The 18,490-nt window shown below is 35.8% G+C and overlaps 1 protein-coding gene across 1 annotated transcript in view; it reads left to right on the forward strand.

Annotated features, from left to right (window-relative positions):
* LOC135774117 (astrotactin-2-like) overlaps nt 1–18,490 on the forward strand; it is a 387,641-nt gene that overhangs the window by 361,972 nt on the left and 7,179 nt on the right. Inside the window, exon 20 of the mRNA XM_065284005.2 lies at nt 9,141–9,282. Coding sequence (XP_065140077.1) covers nt 9,141–9,282 — 142 coding nt within the window. The remainder of the gene's footprint in view (nt 1–9,140; nt 9,283–18,490) is intronic.

Consider the following 18,490-nt stretch of genomic DNA (forward strand, 5'->3'; position numbering starts at 1 on the left):
GAATAAATCCAGTTTTATTTTAAATCAAGAACCCTGTGAAGCTTCTGGTGTTCATGTCAAATGCATTATGATAAAATTAACTTATTCACGTTGAGTGGTTGGTAGACTGAGAGGAGGCAGCTGCTGACAATTGTGACAACTCGTAAAAATAACGTGTTTTATTTGGCTATAGGATAAAGTGAATGCGATTCAGTCATTTTGTAATACAAAAGATCACTTTATACTAATCGAAACTGGGTGAGAATTACCAGAAGGCAATTACTTATGAACAATCTGATCCACCAAAAAGTCACACTTTTGAGAATTAACAAATTATTGACAATTGAGTGAGAAATTAATACGGTACACAGCATTACAGAGACAAATGTTGTTAATTTTTAGGTATTTATGTGAAAAACAATTATCGATATGTCACAAGGTGATTACAGAAATAGCACAGCGCATTTATTTACAGGCGCGGTCCACTGGAGACCACAAAACCAATTTCAATGCAGTTTCAGAGTTTAAGTAACTTTTCCAAATACTTTGTATATTCCACAGAAATATTGGATATGCATAGTTTCTAAACTATTATTACAACATCACTCCTGCATGTATTGAAACATCATGATGACAGACATAACTTAAACACTTTCACAGGGAAGAAGATTCATGGGTTACGCCTTGAATAACTCCTATCGCAGACAGCCCGAGTAGATAAATGAGATAAATACAGGAAAACAGTTCCAGTCTCTCTAACATCAGTTGGATGGGATTTCTTTCCTGCCAGCTTACTCTAGCAAGAGGTCACCTCACATCTGCCACAAGGTTTTAATCGCTGCGTTACCTCCTCATCACGCAATACCTCTCCAGAATTTCTCCTCGAATGTAAACCGGCTGTTCACGGTTCCTGTTCATATTGACAAACGCATCTGATAGGTACCAGGCAGGATTCTGGAATGGCAGGTACTCCTGTGTAAACTCTCACTGAGACCTCACACGCAGGATAGTTCATGTGTTTGCCATCTCTTCGCTTGACTTGGTTGGTTTATATTTAAAGAGGATTGGAACTGATACTGTAATATATATTTTTTACAGTGTATAGAATGCATCACACCCAGAAGTGCAAATTGTGCATATTGCACGCTCCGATCTGATTGGCCGGCTTTAGGTAACTTAAGAATTATATATTCAATTTTGTCTTCTGGGTCTTTTTTTAGTACACAGTCTAAGCAACTATGGCTGACGCATCACTGATTATCGCTGAATACCCAGCAGAAACACGCAAGCACAAATGTAGCGTATGTAGTGCGTACAGTACTGGCCGTACTGGCATCCTGCTGATAACGTTGTGATGGTAATGAATGAAAGCAGCCGGCTAGCATGAGCGTGATGTTCCTGCCTGGCAGGGCGAGAGCGTTGGCCAACAGGGGTGAGCTGAGGTAACGTCCAGCCTGCCAGGCTGTAGTTTAGCTCGTGGAGCTGGGGTAGAAATACAGAGAGAAAAAGTTTGTGTTTTTCTGTTAATGAAATCAAACAAATAACGTGAGTGTATTCAGTCATGAGTTTGTGTGGTTGAGTTGAGAAGAGAGGAAAAGTGAAGGGGATTTTGTTACTTTTGGATGGTACCAGGTAGGGTCGCAGCTATTGATTATTTTTGTAATCGATTAATCTAGCACTTAACCAATAAATCAATCGATTAATCGGATACATTTTGTGTTTTTAAACAACCAAAACGAATAATGCATAACGGAAATGATGTGGCTGTAAAACGATTAAGCATTTGGCTTTTATTTCTAAAATAACAAAGGTATTGATTCCAACAGATTCCAAAAGAATCAAAAGATCTAATGTGCCGTTTACACCAACCGCGTTTCAGGTGTAAAATCGCGTCTAGTTTGGCGCTTGAACAGTTTGAATGCATTCCCGCGTGTAGAGCAATGTAGACACGCGGAAAAAGCAAGCATTTGACGCGTGTTAGAGGCAAAATCCGCTTCTTGTGGGAGGGGCAAGTGCATAAGGTTGTCTGTATGTAGATTTGTAGATCTGATGTGCATTTATCGAGAGAGTTAACTTGCTGGTTTGTATTTAGTCACCTTAATATAGGGGGAAAATATACAGTGTGGGTCGATGTGTATTACAACTTACCAGGTTGCCCGATGTCCTCACTGACACTCTTCCAAGCGAGGTCCATTTTATTCCTTCCTCTATAGAAATAAGAACTTGTGTCGTATAGCTCCAGGTGACTGCTTACGGACAATATCAAGCGTTCCTTCATGTTGAATGAGTGACTCCGGGCAGGGCTGCCGCCACAGCAGCAAGCAGGCTCCTGATTGGTTAACGCGGCACGAAATTCCGCCAAAGTTCCAAATTTTCAACTCGGCTCCAGCCGCAAATTTGCGTGAACTGCAACATGCACAAAAAACACCATTCTCGCATACCACGCACAAAGCTCAATTTGCGCCTTCCGCGCCGCGCCAGACGCCTCATCCGCGCCGTGGGACCTCGTGCTTCACGCCTCTACCACGGTTGGTGTAAACACAGCATAAGAGTCCTTCTCGGTTCATATACTGTAATCATATTTGAAAGATAGTCTGGAGCAAGGCTTTTGGCAAATCTTTCCCCGCCATTGACGAGTTATTACATCAATCCATATTTCTGTTATTATCCACTAGGTGGGGCGCTTACCAAACTTATAAAACACTGAAGCATTCACTGATCCAAAAACAGTAAAAACTGTGTATGTTTCGATCTGTTGCTGTTCTGAAAAAAACAAGAGTCCTTTACAAAAAAAATTTGCTCAAAATTTGGTATTTTTGATCATATTTTTGGTGTAGGTGATAAAAAGAGAAAAAATGAAGATAGGATAAAACTTGTATAATGCATAAAACATTTTTATTGTATAAAGAAAAAAAACATTTTCATAAAGCAATTAAACTTTTGAGAAAATCACAAGAAATGGTGGCGCTGGCTGCCAACTTTAAAAAAAAACACTGGCAGGGAAAGAGTTAAAGATCAGATTCAGAATGATGATCCACAGAATATTTACTGCTTTTGGAACCTTAGTTGCTGCATTGTTTTGGGTAACAGTGGAAATATGGATTGCCGTAAAAACTCGTCTATGGTGGGAAAGCGTTGTCTCTTAATTGATGCGATAATGCGGGGTGGGGAAAGAGTTAAGTGCTCCCTAGCAACACACATCTACAAAGCTAAAACGGTGTCATCTTATAGATGGACCATTACAAAACAAGCTTTATTAACAAAATGTGGATATTTACACAGAAAATGTGATATAAAGTCAGCACAAAATAATAAACTGAATTATTGTGTGAATTATTCCACTTAGTAAAAAGCCGCTTGCCACATAAACTGAAGACAAAATATTAATTAGCGACAAAATCTTTTATTAGTTATTTTATTGAAATGTGAAACATTTAGGTAGCACTGTTTAAACAGCTCTTGATCAGTCAAAAATCACTTAAACCTCAGATTTGAGATGGAAATTTAGGAATATTAGTTTGCTTTAAATCGAGATTGACCAATCAGAGTATTCTTGAGCAATGTGTAATAAATGACAATAGCTGTGTTTCCATTCAGTTGCATATTAAACCTGCGAGCATAATTGCAATATCGCGTGAAACATTTAGGAATTAAGCTTGCGTTTTGATCCAGTAAGCTAAAGAGAGCAAGCTTTACTTGCAAATGTTTAATGTGATATTGCAGTAATGCCATCCAAGTCGCATTACTTTTTTATGCGCATCTAGGTATTAATTTGGTTTTTGTCGTAGTTCATGCGCATGTTTTCTTATTGAATAAGAAAGTTGTTTTATGTGCATACGTTTTTTATGCACATTTTATGATTTATATAAGCTACGTTTCTGTCCAGCTTTTTTATGCCCATCTCTAAAAAGTGCATTAAAATAGGTGGATGGAAACATAGCTAATGATGTAGAGTTGGCCATTTCTTTAAAGCACAGAGGTGAGTTTATGTCAAACCCACTTATATCTTCTCAAAATCGTCAACTTTTTGACCATGCATACAAGGCTGTGTGATCAGTGATGTGTGGTGAACTGAAACAGGACGAGGGACAAGTTTATATTCTGAACACGAGTGCTTTAGACCTGAGCTGAGATTTCAGACATTTGAACAATGGCAATATTCAGATTATTTTATTATATATACAGACTATGTGCATTATAAAGGCCAAATATAAAGCTGAGAACATGCATGGTGGAACATTTAAAGTTGTTCACAGAAACATTTACAGTACAAAATGTTGTATTTTGAAATATAGCGTATGTTTTATATGTGTCCTGTGTAATATATTTTTCTGTACGGATGTGACAGAAGTGAGTTAGTCAGATACAGTATATATGTTCAGCTCTAATCATCCGTCATCAGGTCTAAAGCGAGACGGCAGCTGTAGGTGATCATGTTGGACGTGAGCAAACGTTTCCTTTTTGAGCGTTGTGATTTCTCTATACTGTTTTTCTACTTTAGGATTGCCCAAGTATGTGATAATTACTAGCGAAACGGCATTTCCAGTCACAGATCGGCCTATTGATTTATTCTGATTATCAAAACATACAGAGATAGCGTTTCGATCCAAACCGCATCCAGAAACATAAAACATCAAAGTTTTCTTTCCCCCTTCCTTCTGCGTTACCTATCAAAGCATCTCATTCCTCCTCCCTTCTCTCGGCTTGAGGCAGCCGGAATTTGGCTCCGTTCGATCATTCCAGACATATTTGCGTCAATACGGGGGAAATGGTCCGAGGAGCAGGCGGTGTACGATAGATAGTCAATCTTAAGCACTTCTTGTTACTACTAATGGTGGGAAGGAACAAACCTGAGACGATCTACACTCTCGTTCTCTGATGCTTTGCAATGGTAAATCTAGAGTAGATGAACTATTTAAGGTGTAGTTTAGACAGAAGCTCATGCATTTACACGTCAAAGATTCAGTACGGTTAACATTTAACCCAAAACAGGTGGCCTGCGCTTCCAGACGCATGAGGTGAAAGAATCAAGCAGACTGAACGTAACAGCAAATATATTACATAAATTCTTTCCATGCCTCCAAATAATTCAGTCCAGGGATCCACATACGCTTAAACCATAACCTCCGTGTTTACACGACTCTGAGTCTGAAGTCAAGCTGCTCTCCATCAAGGACCATTGTGTTTTTCTGACACAAAGCCTTCTGTCTGAGATCTGAGACAGTTCTTCGTGATTTATTCCTATGACGGACTGCCTAATAGTACAATGTAAATTCATAGCTGTACGGTTGCATGGAGAAATCATGTATGTGCTCGGGAAATAAAAATAAATTTGACAATTGTTCATTTTGTAAAGAAAATGCAAGCCTGCCCAAAACTAATCACCACAAAGGGTTGGGAATCGAAAATCTATTACAATTCTGGAATCAGGTCATTACATCCTCACAACAAAATATTTCAAATCAATATACAATTCCTGTGTGTATACATTTTAGGAGAGCCAGGGTATTTTCCTTTTATCAATAAGATCCTGACCTAAAATAAACCTTCAAAGCTAAAGTCAAGTAAATGTCAATCCTGACAGACAAACTCCAAGCGATCCAAAGTGTTACTATGTTTTGGGAAGTGAGATATTGATTGCTTTTACTACTACAGTATGGGTAAAAGTAATAACGTAGTTGTAACCACCAAAATGACAAAGCATATGTGTGTTCATTCATTGTATATCACTGTAAAAATGTTCATAATTATAATGTTTTTTAATGCTGCTGTAAAAACCCATTAACTGGCTAACTCAAAAACATCTTGACATTTACGGTAAAAAAAAAAAACTAATAGATTAAAAAGATTGCATTTCTTTTTAGGGTGAAATAAAGAAAAATGTATTATTTTATAAAAGTTAAATGTATGAATTACCATCTATTTTCATTTTCCTTTACGGTAAAATATTGTTAAAATTAGGGGTTCAGTTAGTTAACCCTTTCCCCCGCCTTTGACGAGTTATCTCGTCAATTAAGAGAAAACATTTCCCTGCCAATGACACTTTCCTGATGTGTTTTTTTACAATAATCTGTATTTCTGCTATTATCCACTAGACGCTCATATTTACTCAATTTGTAAAAAAACTCAAGCAAAAATTAATCTCGTCAATTCAAAGAAACATTTGCTTTGAAAACATGTTTCTGACGAGTTTTTATGGTAATCTGTAATTCCGTGATTATCCACTAGATTTATAAAATCTACCCAATTCTTACCCATCTTTCCCAATTTATGAAAAAAAAACGAAGGCAAAAAAATATTTGTTTATGTATGTTTTGTTAATGTACGTGTATGTTTTGATAATCGTTCTGAATGTGATCTCAAAATTCCAGAAAATTCCTACTCAATTATTTCAATATTTCAGCTTTTTGCTCAAATTTTTGCATTTTTGTAGAAAAATACCCATATTTAAGAATTTATAAACAGAGAAAATAAAGATAGGATGAAACAGGTTTTTTTTTTTTCATTTTGTTTGTTTGTCTATTGTTTGTTTTAAAGCAGAGGGTTTGTTATTTCATTTTATATATTTGTATGTTTATATATTCTTTAGAAGGAAATGCCTGCAAGGCTTTTGTGAAAATCACCAAAAATGCTGGAGGACAACTTTTTTTTTTTTTTTAAGTAAAAAATACAAGTCACCGTAAAATTTACTTTAATACTTTAAGTATGTTATTTGTAGTAAAACCACACTATAAAGACATTTTAAAAATATTAATTAAAACGGAAGTACTTGTTTTGCAAAGCTACAGTAAAGGCAAAATGTGACCCGTGCTGTCTAAATAAGTGGAAATGTCCATGGTCTAAGTTTGAGCTATACCCAAAGAAAGTAAAAATGACGGTTTTGGACGAAATTTAGGTTTTAAGCCCTTAAGGTTTTTAGTACATTAAGCCCTCGTCTAGTGACCCCAATGCTCTATATAGTCATCAAACATCTAAAAAGATCTTTATTGGTACGTTTTCTGAGAGGTGCACCGTCCTAATACAAAGATGCGATGTCCATCCACATTCATCTGACATTTTGGTTTTCGGATGCAGGAACTGAAAGTGCAGTGATTGATGTTTAAAGAGCTACAAGACTCAAAAACGATCTTCCTCGCACTGACTGACAGATCTGAAGCATCTTTCTTTAGTGAATGTGTCGGGGAGAAATATAGATTATATTAGTTCCTTGCATAATAACAGTAGATCTTAAAGCTGTCTGTCTCAATGTCAATCACACAATAAAGGAGAGATATTTTTATCAAAATTGACTTTGCTGACTATCAACTTCAAACAAGTATTATCCCTGTCTTGTTTTTTCAAATTGTACATCGTTTTGAAGTTCTTTTAATAGAAAATGTCAAAATATAAATTGCAATTTTTTTAGCCCAACCTGGTTCACAAATGACCATATGTTTGGTATGTAAATGTTTGACTTTCTTTTACCACATTGGATCCGGAACTGGGAATTGAAAATAATAGGAATCGATAAGCAGAATTGAAATGGATAAAAATCAAACAATACCCAACCCTAATGATGTGGTGGTGTTAGTGATTGTCAAGCGTTTGACTAAACGGTCCAAGACTAGCGGTCCTAAACTAGTTCAAGTCAAAATATTTTAGTGCTTAGAGATGATTCAGGTCCCGCCTGGACATATTTAGGTTTAATTAAAATTTAAATTTCCATAAAAATATATAATAAAGTATTTAATATATAGTATATCTTCCACAGGATCAGCTTGTTGTGGTTTTAGGATGAGGTTTTTTTTCTCTCAAAGATTTTTTTTCCAACAGGGGTTTTCTTCTAGTTTTCTTCAACCCCTAGGCAGACAGCTAACATTAAGTTATAACTTTATTCTATACATTACATACTACTCCGCTCATTAGTACGTTTTAATTTGAACCGCTGTACTACTTTTGTTGTCCTCGAATTTTTTTTGTGCTTTTGCTTGTTTTTATTCATGTAAAGCTACTTTGGAACAATTGTGAAAAGCGCTATATAAATAAAGTTGAATTGAAATTGAATATTATGCGTATGTGGGATCTGTAAACGCAGAGTTATTCACAACAGGCAGCACAGTTTGAGGAATCATTCAAAGTTATGAGTCAAAGTTTTATACCGAGGCAAAGGGGTTTGTTCGAATCTTTACGAGCAATAATGGTGTAAACCGAGGCAAGTTTCGCTATAACTTATAAAGGTTTTCCGCACACACATCCATCTGAGGTGGAAAACAGTCTGTGGTTTCTGTCATTACGACCTCCCACAACCTTTTGGCTGAAGTTACTTTACATGTAGCATATGGCTCACTGGAATATTTAACCAGCTTTGTTTTGACTGTCAACTTGAAGAGCAGCGTAGGAGAAACATTATATCACATATAACGTAAGCAGCGCTGGCTTCTTGGAAGAAATCAAACTGTGCATGAATTTAAGAGCATTCCAGCAGCCTTCGGATTAGTCAACACGGACCTTTTGCGGTCGTGCGTGGGGTTACCAATCCATTGTTTTCCATTTAATGAAAGTTAAAATATTTGCAAAATATACAGAACCTCTTTAGAAGGTGTAAGCAGTGGGTTTTGAGAGACCTTGTAAGACGATATCTTGGTTTGGGCACCCCTCGAGGTGTCATTGTGTTTTCTGGGAAAATGCCTCAATCATTCATTCGATCAGGACCCTTGTCTAGACCACCCATTTTTTCCGTATGCGAAGCAGACTCCTGATATGTATTTTGTAACGTATGCCAGCCTGCGACGCATATACGTCTCGCTCAAATCGGAGGCGTCAGATGTTGTTTTGGTTGCTCTGCCTCTCAGATCGTGCTAAGAAATGTTTTCTGCAAGTGCCTGTGTGTCATTATTTTTACCAAGCTGACTTCAATGTTTTCCTGTTTGTTAAACCGCTATTCACAGGACACCACAACATGCTTCAGAACGCTCCGGTGTCATGCAATCCTTTATAATGTGTTTCTTACATATCAAATCAACCAAATTCATGTTTGAGTTAGTTTATCTATGAAAATAACCATAATCCAAATCCATATGAATTTGTATGCAAATATAAAGCCAGACTTAAACATAAAAGTGCTTAAAGGGCCACGAAGAGAAATGAGTAAATGATGATTTTTGGCTTTGTGTCTTTCTCAGGAGAGGTTCTCAGTCTCATGGATGATCTTTTCTCGGGCCTTGGCTCCTCGTGTGTGGTGGCGGGTCGAAGAAGCGGTGAACATCCTCACACTACCATCTACTCGCTGGTTTTCAAGTGCCTGGAGCCCGACAGCCTTTACAAGTAAGACTTGTCTGTATCCCAGTGTTCGCATTGCATATTCATGCATGACATGGTTAGCCCAGATATTGATATAGAGCGGTCAGTAATCTGTGTAAGTGGGTCCCGAACGGTCCCGCTTCTTGATATATGGCAGTCATTCACTTCGCACGCTTGGCTAGCAGCTCGACTCAAAACAGCAACTAGATTATATCCCAACAGTCTTTGACGTAATGTAAGCGAGGAATCAATATTCAGCCTGGATGCTTTGGAAGGACAAATCCTCCCAACACCGACCTAATGGTCTCAAGACCTCCGGCCAGTAAATGTGATGTGGTTTTGAATTGATAGTTAAGTTAGCTGAGGGTGGTATTACCCATTGTTATTTTAGTAAGTTGTGTTTATAGGCGGGCTTTTAAAGACCCTCATTGGTAGCCCTGGTCCCTTGTGACGGCACTTGTCAGAACGTGGTTTTGTTACGAACGGGATGAACCTCATCAATGTCCAATGTTATTGCGTGCGCTGCCCTTTTTTAGATATGAAGAAACACTGGTTAAAGAACATTGTGTACATTTGCGTTCTTTCTTAAATGTTTATTCTAGATGTGTGATTTTCTGTTTCGCTGCCACCTTGGTTCCTCACCAGACTTTCACAGGATTTTGCTCTCCATTTTAGGGGATTACAACTCACTTTATATATTGTGTAACTGCAGGTGAAAGTATGACCTCTGTGTTGTCCACTCTGTCACAAAATTCTGGAAAAATCATCTTATTTTTTTTACAGCGCTGTTGTGTAATGAAAAAGGTTGGTTTAAGAAGGTAAATAGTGGACGGGATGGTGTCACCTTTTACTATTTAAGGAAAGATAGAGGGTTTCATATGGAGTACGTTACTAGTCCAATCTCCCCAAAAACTCTGTCCCTCACTAAGATTTCTTAAGACATACCGTCATCCGTGATTTCATTATTAATCACAGAAAGATAAACGCAAAGAGGACATATATTTTTCATGCTTAAGTGTTATACTGTAATTGTGTCCCCAGTGCTTCTATCAACCTAGAAAATGTGAAAAAATCAATCCAGTAACTTTGGTTTTGGTAAACCATTCTCCACCCCTTGTGATCTCAGTAGGGATTCTTAATATAATAATACCGCCCCTTAATCTGAACTATCCAACCACGGCACTGACATTTAGTGCAAAAAAGAAAAAAAATATTTTCTTAGTATTTTGTCTTGTTTTTAGTACAAATATCTAAACATTCTTAAATTAAGATGCTTTTTCTTGATAAGCAAAATGACCCAACAAATAAGTCTAGTTTATAGACCAAAAATATCAAATTTAAGTGATTTTGTGCATCAAACAAGGAAATAAATCTTGAACATTTTTCTTAAACACTAAATTCAAGAAAATTCAAGAAAAATTTGCTTACCCAATTTTCAGATTTTTTGCTTGTTTAGACTTATTTTCTTGGGTCATTTTGCTCATCAAAAAAGCATCTTAATTTAAGAATTTTTAGATATTTTTTTCTGAAAACAAGACAAAAATACTAAGAAAATGTTTTCTTGAAAATTTATTTTTTGCAGTGTGCATATTAAGGGGCAATATTTTTTTTCTTTATAATAATGTTTTTTTGCAGTGCAAGTGTTTAAAAAAAAAAAAAAAAGGTTTCTTGGCAGTTTTTTGTTTTTGCTTGTTTTAAGCACAAATTCACTTAAATTTAATATTTTTTGTCTAAAAACTAGACATATTTTCTAAGGCCAAGAAAATATATGATGAGTTTGGCTTCGAAACGCAATAAACGCCATTTAAAAAAAAATTGTTACCACCAAAATCAGTATTGTGTCAGGTCAGTATTAAAAAGTAAATTCTTAATTTTACGCAAAATCCTTCAGTGTTATTCTGCCATCTTTTGTCCTTTTTTCCAAAACGAGACGACAAGCCAGTCCTTAATCTCTGCAGAATGCAATAAATTCACTTTACCAATCACAGCGCACCATTCCACGCATTTTAAAAAACAATGGCGGCGCGCACACGCAATCCTAGTTTTCCTCATCTACTTTGTATTTCATGATCACCAACAAACAAAAACAAAATAATATTTTGATGGCATTGATAAACCTTTGGTGGTAAGCCATCAACATCTAATAATTTATGTGAGAGGCACTCGGGAGACGAAAAATGCCGGCCGTTGATTGTTCTCACACGACAGCTTCTGTCATGCTAACACATTGACCCCAGGGGATCTTAAGAAATACTTTCCATTATTTTACTCAAAGTCAACAAAGTCTAGCCGGACTTAACATTTTACAGCTGATCGCTGTCAAAAAAAATCAGCAACGACGTCCCAAATATAACACAATGACAATGTACTTAATATGACAAAGTAAGTGTTTGGATTAATGTCATTAATGTTAATTTTTTTAATCAGTGTATACCACTAGTCAACTATATGAATATAACATGGCAAAGAATAAGGCACATTATACATTGATTCAATAGATTTATAGCCTTTTGAAAAAAAAATTGTCATGGATTTATTGCATTTTGCGGAAAAAATTATCAGTTTTTATAATAAATCTTTGAAAATTGAATTTTTTATGTTTTTATAACCTAAAGATGCTATATGAAAGTTTGTAACAGAAAATAGTGGTTTTCATCTTTTCACTTTCTTGGTATAGAAAACACATTTTTACCAAAATTTGTCAAAATTGATTTATTGCGTTTTAGAACCAAACTCTTCGGATTTTGATTAAGAATTGTTAGATTGTTGTACTGAAAATCCTAAGTAAGAACATGTTTAAGTAAGGGACAGTGTACCCATCCATTCCCTTGCATAGTAATGAGAGGGGGGGTTGTAAGGGTTTGGGAAATTTCCCTTATTTTCCAATCTCAATGTTGACAGGTATGACAGTGGTGTGAATTATAAGAGGTTTGAATTATGCCTATACTTGCCAGGGGATTAGTTCAAATCTTACTCTTTTTTATGGCAAATACAAAGCATATATTCCACTAAACTGGAGTCCTCTTTCCTAAATGGCTGAAATTAAGATCAGCATATCGATGAGGTACACTGAAAAACAAAAGTATTTACTGTTTTTGAAAAAGGCAGATTTTTTGTGAGATCTGGGGCATCAAATAACTCCCAGGTCTCTTTCTGTCGCTTTGCATAGCTCGGTGTTTTGTGATTTCATAGTCCCGAGACACGTTTTCAGGTTCAAAGGAGACTCCTGAAGGCCATATGCCCTCAAACCGTGCTTTCCTGTGAAACCTCTGAGCTGGAAACCAGATAAGAAATGCTTTACAGGAATCAGGAACACATCAGCGTCTGTTTCTCCATCAAACAAACACATGAATCCAGAGAGACACACAGACAGTCTCTGTCTCCATGTCCATTATCCTCACGTCTTCATACCCACTAATTGCCATAAATACTGATGTTTGCTAAGGCACTTTTGCTCATAGGAGAGAGGTTTTGAATGAACATTACCGTGCATCTTCAGTGAATGAAACCACTGTTTTTTTTATTCTTTGTTCTCATTGCACATAAATCCCTTTTGGTTTGTTCAGAAAAAAAAGTGTCAATATGCAATATATCTTCATCTATACCATTGCCATAGTAACAATGTTAGCATCAGTACCAAGAGACAATTGGACAGAGAAGTGGACATTCTGTCTTCTTGTGTCTCCTACAGTAAGATGTCTTTCAAACAATACTGAACTTATGAGGTGCATGAAAGAAAGTAAATGACATTTCTTTATTTACACATTCGATGTGCATACAGTATACACCAGTGGTCTCAAACTCCCGGCCCGCGGGCCATTTGCAGCCCTCCCTCCCTCTATCTGTGGCCTGCTTTAAAAAAAATAACATAGTCCGACAGAAAGATTTTTATTTACTTCGTTTTAGATTCGTTTGATTATTGATGTAAGCTTTAAGGGCCTTTCACATGTCGCTTCTTAAAATGCGTGTTAAATGCGAGTCAAGGCACTTCTTTGTTCTTTTAAAAGCGCTTGAGATGTTGCGCGTCTTCCATCGCTACACAACAGCGAGGATAAAGGAATGCGTGATCAGATTTCTCATCTGCACCTCACGTCAATCATATCATTGTCACCATGTGATCAATTAATCTGGTCGGGACTTTGCCCCCGCACCACTAGGGGGCCCCTTTGATCTCAAAATAATCGAAATACCATTATACCAAATCAAAATGATTATTATTTAAAATGTAAACAAGACATTTTAATAATTTGCAAACGTGCGGATGTATGCAGGTTTTTAAAAATACTTAATGATTTCTTTAATTACTGATATGTCCTCGGACAACATACAGGACGCGTTTTCCAATCCGAAGGCGGCAGCCTTCAGAGGTCACATTTATAAGTTGCATATGTCATGAATATTAACAATTTTAATGTTGACTATTATTTTTAAGTTAATTGTCAATTGTTATAGTATGCTTATGACTTGCAAATTAAATGCTCAGTTTACTTAAATTAACCAAGCTTGATGACATATGCAATGTTCATATGCGACCTCCGGAGGCTGCAGCCTTCAGATTGAGAAACAGATGTGTGCATGACGCAGGGGTGCATATCATATGCCCACCATGGCTTCAAAACGGAGCTATTCGTCTGGAGCAGAATAAAGGGAAAAACTGTGAAGCAAGGGAACAAGAGGAAGATGTGTTTTGTAATATTTTAAAGTGGTGTTAGTATTGCAAAACATAGCAGTGCAATATTTTCAAAATATTACTGCAATACAGATTCCCAAATTGTTTTGTTTGCCCTTTATAATAAGTAATTTTCAGTAACTAAGTAATCATTTATGTCAGTGAATATAAAGTAAATCACATTTCTGTTTTTTTCTCATAACACAAATTGAATAAAAACAGCTTTACAGCAAATACATGATTCATGTTATAATCAGCTAGTTTGTTATTCAGAGGTGAGTGTCAAAGCAATGTCCATATGGCAATAATATACAGCTGTAAGATAATACAATACGCGGTTAGTTAACAACTAACTAAGCAGAAACATAGAATGGGTTTTATGAATGCACTGACAGGGGGCCCCTCACAAAGGTTTGCTGAGGGACCCCTAGCATCTAGGACCGGCACTAGATAAAAATGTGCAAAAGGTAAAAGTAGCCTATGTATGCAACTCACTCATCTCAATATGAGTGTATAAAGTATATCATTATGTTGCTTGCTATGCAGTTACACATAGAGCAGTAATATTAATTCTTACAGAGATGAAACATAATGAAGTCAATACGATTACTTAAAAAAAATTAAAAATAAATCAAAACATTTTTGGTGGCAAAAATGTAGGCTATAATAGTTCAGGAATTTAATTTGTTAGTTTAGTGCAAGGTTGTAATAGAAAAAGTTATTTAAGATAAGGTAATAAAAGATTGAAAGCATTGTTTATATTTTTTTATTATTATTATATTAAAGAACAGAATTTAAATATAGTATGGATATGTGCAAAAAGCTAGCTCTTACTGCGTTGCACAAACAAATACTCAGTTTCTTATCCTATAAGAAATATTCATCCACAAAGAGGTCTCTTCGTTTATTTTCATTGGTGTATAGTGTAGAAGAAAATGATGAGATAATAAATACTTTTAGCATGAGAGTACAATTCCAAAAAATGGGATGGGAGTAGTAATATCTGCGGGTTAAATACTAAAAAATCACACTGGCTGATTTATATAATGACCAACGCAATCCACTTATAGCAGCGCAAATTAGTTCAGGTTTTGCAAATAAGCCGATCTGATGCTGCTCAGGTGCAGGTGATACACTAACGCCTGATGCGCTTCAGTTCAGCACCACAGACATCCCAGCTGTAAATTCAGGGTGTGAAATCCCAGCTAATGAAACCATAGGACACTGAAAAGAACTGAAGGACAAAAAATGAAGGTTTACAAGAAGTTTTGAAACACCTGGTATTGGTATTTCCTCCAGCAAATGAAAAATAACATTGTTTGGCAAACAATATTTTGGAATAATACGTTCCTCTGGCATTTCAAATAAAGTTTTACCTTCAACCAAGCACTCTTTGATCTCTGAGATGCCTCTCCTATCAGCAACAATTGCAGCCAATCCAAGTGTGAAAAAATTTTGAGACATGCTTTTTTCTCCGTTAAATAAATAAATTATGAAACATTAGTAAATTGCATTGCGTAAATCATTTAAATAATCTCCTCCCATAAATTTTACGTCTGAAAGGGAAACGCATATATGCAATAAAGTCTGTCACAAAAATAACTAGACCACACTTTTACAGCGCTAATTATCCCCTTTCGTAAATCCAGACAGTCGTTATTTAATGACAAAATGATGGTTTGCGATGGCGGTAGCCCTAAGACTTTTACTGATGCCTCCTGGATCTCTGATGTTTTTCCTAAGAGAAAGAGCCCAGAAATCTCACACTTCCCAGCAATGTCATTCAAATATGAAATTGTCCCCTATGTTAAACTGTTGTCTTACAGTGAGGTAAATTGAGGTCCAGCGACACACACATCAACAAACACAACTCAACAAAATGCTGAACTGAATATAGAAGAGCCAAAGGATTGAGCAAAGCCAAGAGCATTGAAGAAACCAGAAAATAGTGAAGAAGAAAACAGGACAACAGAGACATGTCAGCCATCCAGAGAGAGAGAGAGAGAGAGAGAGAGAGAGAGAGTGTGTTTTGCCAGCATGTTTTGACATTCCCAGTGAAGAGCCAGACCACTTTGAGCTTTTGTTCTCATGGGTGATCTTTATCTCTGCCAATTGTTTGCAGAGTCCTTAGACTTCATAGTCGGATCTATTCAGTAACATAACATCCATAACAACAAAGATAAAAAATACTGAATATTGCAATAAGGAAACAAAAGTAATTTCTGAGAGTTTAAAGGAATGCTCAACATTTAAATGCTAAATTCAGAGTCAGTGTATAGTCAGTAACGCCAGCCCGAAACAGCAACGAGTCCTTAACCAAACTACAAATTGTCTGATAAAAAATGCACAACCACATAATTCAAACAATGTGATTGTTCTGATGGGGTTGGCAGGGAATGCTGGATTTGGATCGATGTTTTTTGGTGAGGTTTAGGAAAGGAATGCCACGCTCCTTCGATGAATAACAAGATCAGGCAAACTATGCAAGTCGTGTATAAACAGCCCGGATTACAAACAAAACAATCAGCTGGTGGTCATTGAAATATGGATTTCCAAACAAAGGAAGAGTCAAAGTGTAGAAACCATGCCGTGTAAAGAAACGTTTCCCTGGAAGTGGGAAGAAACATTTCGGTCGTTTGTTCGTTCTGTTATGCGTATCGATTTCACCGGAGTTGATTACAGACGGCAGCGGGCCTTTATTATACAACCGAGCTGAAACGAGAAAATGTCTGGATGCATTTGATGTCGGTTTACAGTACCAATGCACGACGGCATTTCTGGTAATGATGGAATTTAAATAAATATTCCAAAATTGCTTTTAGATTTAATTTGATGTTGGAATCCACCGATAGAGTAATGCTGCTCCATTCTCACGTAAACTTCTGAATACTTGTGGTCCGGCACAGTTTTGGAAATCGGCTAAATACATGAGGTCCATGTTTCTTACAGTACTTAGGCATTCTCTTACAGCATTGTATAAACATCAAGAGCTCAATTGGCTGGCAAGTAGCTTTAGATAAAAGCATAAATGTAAATTTATCAAATTAAAAATGTACAGTAATATAAGCAATGTTACTACACTGTATATGTGAAAGTTCCTCTACTTAAAAAAACTTCTCCAATTGTTAATTTTTTTTTATAGTTTACAGTTTTACTTCTCTGTTCTTAGTTGAGTGAAAATTGTAAGGTGAAAAATGACTTTAATTGGTAACACTTGAAATATTTAACAATTTTCAACTTAAATTTTTTATGTAAAGTGAGAAAATGTAAGTTAAATAAAATTTCACATTTTTAGACGTTACCAATAAAAAAAATTTTTAATTGATCCAACTTAAAATTTCACTTTAGTTTCACTTTAGGTGAAACATTTAAGTTGGATAAAATTTCACATTATTAGGCTTTACCAATTAAAGTTTTTTTTTTAATTGATCCAACTTAAAATTTCACTTTAGTTTCAGTTTAGGTGAAAAATTTAGGTTGGATAAAATTTCACATTATTAGGCTTTACCAATTACAGTTTTTTTTAATTGATCCAATTACTTGACTTTAGGTGAAAGATTTAAGTTGAATAAAATTTCAAATTTTTTAGGCGTTACCAATAAAAGTATTTTTTATCCAACTTAAAATTTCACTTTAGTTTCACTTTAGGTGAGAAATTTAGGTTGGATAAAATTTCACATTATTAGGCGTTACCAATTAAAGTATTTTTTAATTGATCCAACTTAAAATTTGACTTTAGTTTCACTTTAGGTGAAAGATTTAAGTTGAATAAAATTTCAAATTTTTTAGGCGTTACCAATTAAAGTATTTTTTTTTATTGATCTTTCACTTTAGTTTCACTACAGGTGAAAAATTTAAGTTGAATAAAATTTCACATTTTTAGGCGTTACCAATTAAAGTATTTTTTATTGATCCAACTTAAAATTTCACTTTAGTTTCACTTTAGGTGAAAAATTTAAGTTGGATAAAATTTCACATTATTAGGCGTTACCAATTAAAGTATTTTTTTATTGATCCAACTTAAAATTTCACTTTAATTTCACTTTAGGTGAAAGATTTAAGTTGGATAAAGGTACATTTTTTTAGGCATTACCAATTGAAGTAATTTTTTAAGTTGATCCATATTTTTCTTTTTACAGTGTATAGTGCTGGATGCTGATAAGACAATGTTATGTTCTAGTCATGCTAGCATAGTTGACATTAAAGTATCGTAAAGTCCTCAACCTTGAATATACCAACAGTATAGCATGACCTGGAGTTACGTATTGCTCGATTAAATTTAGTTTACGTCTTTTGATACTTGTGACTCATTAAGATGGATAGTCGATGAAAATGACTGGATGTTATCAGTTATATAGAGACAAAGTGTTGTATTGGGGGGCACTGACCTCATTGACCCGAGCGCTGACTGAGAGCCGTGATTAACTGGAGACAGCGCTGTTTCCAGAACAGTTCAGTGCAGGTCTGTGGTCTGGGTGGTCTATGAAAATGCTGAGCTCAACTTTAATGTGTTTCGTATTTGCCAAGCGGAACTCCGTCATTAGAGGAAGTGGGAGTCCCATT

The sequence above is a fragment of the Paramisgurnus dabryanus genome, chromosome 5, assembly GCF_030506205.2.
Source record: "Paramisgurnus dabryanus chromosome 5, PD_genome_1.1, whole genome shotgun sequence".
Taxonomy (NCBI): Eukaryota; Metazoa; Chordata; class Actinopteri; order Cypriniformes; family Cobitidae; genus Paramisgurnus; species Paramisgurnus dabryanus.